Genomic DNA, 6,827 nt, shown 5'->3' on the forward strand with positions numbered 1-6,827 from the left:
CTCTCTCTCTCTCTCTCTCTCTCTCTTCCTTCCCGCTCCTTTTTCCTAATAAAACAAATTTAAAGAATAAATAAAATAAAGCAAATAAATAGAATTAAAAAACGACCGTTAAAAACCATAATTTTAACGTTTTTTTTTCACTGGTAAAAAAAAACCGAAACTGAAACCAGAACATTTATTTGATATTTTATTAAACCGGAACCGAATCGAAAAATTCTTTCGGTCCGAGTCCCTGGTATGCGGGTTGTGTTACATGCAAGTTTCGTATTGCGACATAAATCAAGGTATCGAAATGCGGGTAGTCTATTTTGAATCGCGCAATTTGATTGGTAAAAGATACACGTTTTTCGTAGAATTGAACTTTTAAACAAAAAACGAAAAGCGCGCAAAAGATCATTAAAAGTCTGGCCTATATTTCTTCAAAAAGAATTGTCGGTGATGAAAATGTATTACAAGTTAGTAAAATTACAATTTTATTTTGATAAATGTGATAGTAATATAGAAATTTGTTTGGAAATAAACATTCTTATTCTTTACTTACTTCGCGTACCTCGATACGTTTGTCTAACGAGTTCGTGGAAAGGATTTTTCATGTGGGTTACATGATAAGGTTCGTTCCACGAACGACGATAATTTACAGTAATTCCAGCTGCTTCGAAAGACATTAGAATTGTAGTCGCAACCGTAGACATCTTATTGAACTCAAACATTGTTGAATTCATATATAAAAATGTTACCTGTGATAAATAAATGTTTACAAAAAAAATTGTTTACAAAAATATATATATGTCATATATATAGAGATAAAGCGATTTTTAATATAATTTTACATTAATATTATTAAAAACATATCAAACGTTTATCAAACGCTTATCAAACTACGAAGTATCAAACTACGAAGTATCACCCACTTTGGTCCAATTGAAAGCCTTCAGTACTGAAACCACGGATTTTGCAATTTGAGTATCTGGTGGTCTTGTTCTCGCAAACGTTGGAAATTCTTTTTTATTCGACGTTTCGTTATGTGTGCAAAACTAAAAAATATGATACGTGTCAGTGAAAGCTTTCATACATCTAAGTTTTATCCAATTATATACATGCTATCAAGCGAAGTATTAAAATTAGTAATATAAGATTTGATTATACATATGATATCATTAAAATGTTGAATGCAGCTGCCATTCTGGCTTCATGGATGCAAGTTTCTTGAGGGCCGACATATGCGGAAACGTTTTTTTTCCACAAATCCGCCGTCATCAAAATGCTCATTTCTTCATTACCATAAGTTTCGGCAACGAGAAAATCCAACTTATGTCCGCGCCTATTAAGTTCTCCAGCATTTACCTGCATTTTAAGCAATACTATTTTCAAGAAAAATGTTTAAAATAGAGAGATTGAAAGGAGAAAATAGTTAACTTTATTCAATGCTTGTGTAAAAATATAATATTCTGCAGTAATATGTTAGTTCTGTCATAACTGGAAGCAAATCATCTTGAATTATTTCTCGAAAAATCTTTTTGAATTATTTCTCGAATTTCTTCCCTAATTTCAAAGAGCTCTTTTGAAGCTATTTCAATCAATTGATGATAATGATGTAAGCTTCAAGAATAAACCAGAAGTGTCATATGATAATTGTAAGTTATCCTAATTTCCCGTGATTGAGATTTAATTAGATAATCATTTCCGTGTGATTGAATTAAATTGCTAAATTTAATTATCCATTTCCGCAACTCTAATCGCAATTGTTCGTATTTAAGACATCAAGGAGAGTGAGAGAACGTCGAAACGGTAAAAGCGATTATTCACCTCCTCCACGGCGAGAGTGATAGCGCCGGATATTCGAAGGCCGGGACGTTGATATTCAAGATCATTATCACGTCGTTTTGATCCGGTGATGTATCCCAAAGTAAATGTTTCGGTATCCACTCCTTTATTAATGAGCAAAACATGGATCACCATCAAAAACAGATACATCCTTCCCATTTGTATATTTGTTAATAGCGTGCCCAGCTGTATGAAGCCTTCACGTGAAAAATATTGTTAATGTATCACACCAGTTTTTATATACAAGGAAACATTGTGAACCCGAAATCTTCGATTTGAGTGAACTTTTGTAGATATGTAGAATAATTTAATATTTAATGAATAATATAGTATGCGTTAGTCGCTACTTAAAGATATGATTTTTGAACTTAAAAGCAAAAAAGATGCAATCTTTTCGCATATAACTTTTAAACTAATAAAGACAAATGTTTAAAATTAAAGTGTAATGATAAGTTAAATGGGGATTATAAAATGATAAAAAAGTTTTTTTTAATTAAAAAAATAAAAAGAATTTTACTGTTGTGTCACTTTGTAGCTCTCAGCTTATATTTAAACTTTGATTCTAAACATTAGTTGTCTCTATCTTTTTTGTTTAATTCAAAAATTATATTGGAAAAAATGAAAGTTTGCTTTGCTTTTGATATCCTCATTGATGTCACGTCGATATTGAAATGATAATAACGATATCAGTTCAATATCAATTCGACATCTAATTGATGATCATTTCTTGCTGAATAATTAGCAATTTATTCATAAAGAATAGAATAGGCTATATATTTCTTAAAATTATTGTATCAAAAAAGTGTGCAATATAATTAAGTAAAATATAATATCTTAAAAAATAAGAAAATTAAAAATTATATGGACGCATAAAAAATATTCGTATAGTCGAGAAATTTAGCTTCTAAAATCAGAAACATACATGAAACTGTTTGAACTGTTAAACGATATTATACTCAGATCATTGTTTCGTAACACAAACATGATATAATAGAATTTATAGTATTATAAACATGAAAATAAAGACCAAATACATACGATTGTGTTTATCTGTCGTCATTTATCGATATGAGCATGAATTTGAGGGTAGGTGCCTGTGGCACTATATGGATAATGGATAAAACTAGTAAGCTCCGCGGGATCGCAATAAACCTCAGTAATCTCCTGTGGTGTATCTAACTTTTTTTTTGTCGATATTTTCTTTGCGCTTTTATCCGAGAATGCGAACTTTTTTTCGTTGCGATATCATTTATGCATGCGAGATATTAATTTTGCAAAAAATGAAGTCGGTCACTTTTACCAACATAATTATTCTTCTTTTATATTTTACAATATTTTGGATTACAATATTTTGAACAATAAATCAAACTACTAAAATCTTTCGTTTCATCCTAGAAAAAATATTGCAGACAATAACTTTTATAAATTTGACATGTATATTTCTTAGCTATAATAAGTGTAGACATTGACTAATTTCCGACACATAATCGCTTTTTTTTAACGTAAGGAAAAGTCGTAACAAGCGAAGTACTCCGAAGTTTAGTGTCAGTCACAGAGATTCATAAACGTTCTCGAAAAAATTATGTCCCGCTTTCGGCGGTGTGACGTGTGACAATATTACACATGTGTGAGCATTGAGTTTCAAAAGAACCATCGACATCAGCGCGGATACAATATCCACTGTAAGATCGATTCTCATCAGTTCTCGGAAGCGTACACGTCGGTCATGTGTTCTCCGACTCATTATATTAATAGCGATCTATTTTAATAAGACGTTAAAACCATCGGGTCGTTGAACAAAACGAGACTGGTCACGAAGTAGTTTCTCTGAAGTGTGTTGCGTAACTTATACGTCAAGGCCACGCATTACAAGAAAGATGATCGAAAGATCCACGAAAATCATATTGTATATTATAGTTGTGTTGCACAAAAGAAGCAAGCGTGTATCCTGTTATGTCGATTAATCGATAATTATTTGGCGAGATTTACTCGCCTCTAGTTTAGCGGTATGAATTTTGTATGACACGATTGTATGAATTATTATACGGTCATGATCGCGCGGCCATGTATATGCGACTTTTTACAGTAAATTGCACTTCGCCGATTCGTCAGTTTCGATGTTCCCTGCCGGCGAATCGGGACCCTAAAAAGTTCACATAACAAAACGTGGGCAAACGTCACGCGAGGTGGAAGATAATTCGAGAGAAGAGTGCATGTCGCAACGCGAAGCATTGCACATGATCACGCGTTTGTCCAAAGGCAGCGAATCAATTAACCCCGACGGGACTGACCGTTCGTTTCTTAAATTGCCCGTTGCATCGCTTTCACTATTCACAAGTGTATTCGAGAGTTGTAAATTTCCTTGTACATGAAAGAAAGAGTATAATTGTCTGATGGGTCACTTATTACATTTGATGAAAGATTATTAGCATTGATAAATAATTGATAAAATTATGAATGCAATTACACATTATTAATTTAGTGTATATATAAAACTTTCTACATGTTATTAAAATATAAAATAGTGATAAAATAGTGCTATTATAAAATAATGATAAAAAGTAGGAATAATCATTAAATAAATTATACTATACATTTCTTCTTATTTTTACACTTTTCGATATATAATTGTGCAAATCTTTTAATTGCTTCTTGCATCCCGATTATATTGATGTATATATTATATCTGGATAAATTTTCTTTAATGCCTTTTACAGAAGAACGTTTCTTGAGATTTTAAAGCATATACTTTGTGACCTCGATTGCTTACACTTTCGAGTGACAAACTGCGGATCTGTCATCGTTTAATCTCAAGACCTGTCGTCTTTTGACAGTCAATTCTGGTTCCCGCGTCAAAACGTAGCGTGATCAACTCATACCCGATTGGAATGCAATTGGGAAATTAACGAACCGCTGTTGAATTAATGTGGTTAACGGAACGTAGGTACAACTTTTTCGATAAAGCTATGTACTTGAAAGCGATTTACCCATCAGTTTTAGTTGCTGCAATCAAACAATTTTTAAATTACTAGCTAATATTTTTAAGTTAAATAATCATACTTTATTTTTGTTCAAATAAAAAATAGTTTACAATGTTTATTAGTTTATTATATCTTATAATATAGATAATCCATCTCGATATTTTTCTAAACCCAAATTAATTAAACAATATTAAGAAACTTTATTTTAATTACGAATTAATTAAATTGTACCTTTTAAATATGTCTATTTTATATAATTATTTTTAATATTCTGGAAAGAAAATAAAATTAGATATATAGAACTGATCAATTAAAAATTATTTAATACATAAATAAAAAACTTTATCTTCAGAGTAAACTTTAATGAAGTTAGTTTAATAAATAAAAGAGTTTTAGAGATATGACAGGTTCAATAAATGAAATAAATAATGTTTTTAATAGTCAGCTTTCATGTGGTTTTCTCTGATGGACAGCAAACTCTCATTGAAGTAAAATGAATTTTTTTGTGATTTATTTGATTACGTGGAATTAAACGCTTTCACAGTCACGATCAATTGATCGTGTGCAAACAATTCGTTTAAATAGCACTCGCTTAAAACATTAATAACGCTTTAGTAAATATTCAATCGTTGGTCACTAAATAAAATATATCAAGAATATGCATTTAAAATGTCAAACACGCTGTTGCAGTAAAATGTAATTCCTTAATATTGGGTGACTATTCACTCAACTTGTTGGTTTGCGCTAAATTTTATTGATCATACATTTACGCTGTATTTATGTTAGATACTTCATATATTATATATATTGGAATTAATTGTTTCAATAAAACATATTCAATAATTTTATTATTCCGTTTTCATGTGCGTTCGATTATGAAATACGTATCTTGATGGTCGAAATCTATTTAAATAGTACATAGCTTATTAAAATAGCATGTTTTATTGTATTATAATGTATAAATTATCTTTCTATTTATCATGAAGCATTGCGTGCGCATAAATACAAAATGTGAAATATAATTACATAAATATTTTATGATGAACATTTATAATTATACAGAAGTGAATTATTTTTTAAAGAGAGCAACAAAATAAATCTGCTCCTATTAGCTATCTATCATATCCATTTTATCAAAGTAAAGTATCTTTACAAAGATAAAATCTATTTTGATCTATAGTTTACATTTTCCATAGTGTGAAATAAATTATACATGCATCGATGGAAGCTAGTGCGTATATTTATACATCGAATCATAAATGCGCGCCGACAACATGTCCCGAAACTTTGCGACAAGAAAATTTTAAAATGAATTTTATTGCGAAACCGGAGTACGCAACGATATGTCAGTAATTAGCTTAAGCGTCTTTCTTGGAGTCATTTTAACAGCGAACTCGACAAACGCGCGTTGACAAACTCATGACGCTGATCACGATCGATCGCGATTGACAAATCTGATTCGCAAGGGTTTATATCACTCTAGAGAAAGAGAAAAAAAGAGAGAGAATGAGAGAGAGAGGGAGAGAAGGGAGGGGGATGGAAGACTGAACCGTAGGCACAATTCATCACGTCTCACATGATTCATTTATTTCACACTTTAGTTATTCGTGATTTACGTGATTGGAAATTTTTCCCGTTAACAGTTGGAAAATGAATTTTTCTTTTATAGCATGGTAAAAATATGTAACAATATACAATACTATTTGTGTCAAAATTGAAACAAAATTTTCATCAATAGTAACATTTGAGAAATTGATAGGAGCAAATGTCATTAATAAAGATGTTTAGATAGTTGAGTATTGTGAGTTAAATCGAGGAAATTTACTGCATATATCAAATTTATTTTTCGTAATTATCTTTTATAGCTAATAATTATAATAAAATATTATTTTAATAGATAAATTTACGTCTTTATCTTTCTCTCTGGTAGATGTTATAATAGAAAATTCACTATTTTCGTATTTCGGTATTTCAATTTTCTTGTTTTTTTTTTTAAGGTAAATTTTGTAAGCATGTATTTTA

General features: G+C 30.4%; 1 protein-coding gene across 1 annotated transcript in view; it reads right to left on the reverse strand.

Moving 5' to 3' along the window:
- Positions 1-1,974, reverse strand: part of LOC108685367 (guanylate cyclase 32E-like) — a 14,851-nt gene extending 12,877 nt beyond the window's left edge. Inside the window, exons 1-4 of the mRNA XM_018190124.1 lie at positions 1,807-1,974; positions 1,147-1,344; positions 912-1,034; positions 542-737 (exon numbers count right to left, since the gene is read on the reverse strand). Coding sequence (XP_018045613.1) covers positions 542-737; positions 912-1,034; positions 1,147-1,344; positions 1,807-1,974 — 685 coding nt within the window. The remainder of the gene's footprint in view (positions 1-541; positions 738-911; positions 1,035-1,146; positions 1,345-1,806) is intronic.
- Between the last annotated feature and the right edge of the window lie 4,853 nt (positions 1,975-6,827).

This window comes from Atta colombica, unplaced genomic scaffold, assembly GCF_001594045.1.
Source record: "Atta colombica isolate Treedump-2 unplaced genomic scaffold, Acol1.0 scaffold153, whole genome shotgun sequence".
Lineage (NCBI taxonomy): Eukaryota > Metazoa > Arthropoda > Insecta > Hymenoptera > Formicidae > Atta > Atta colombica.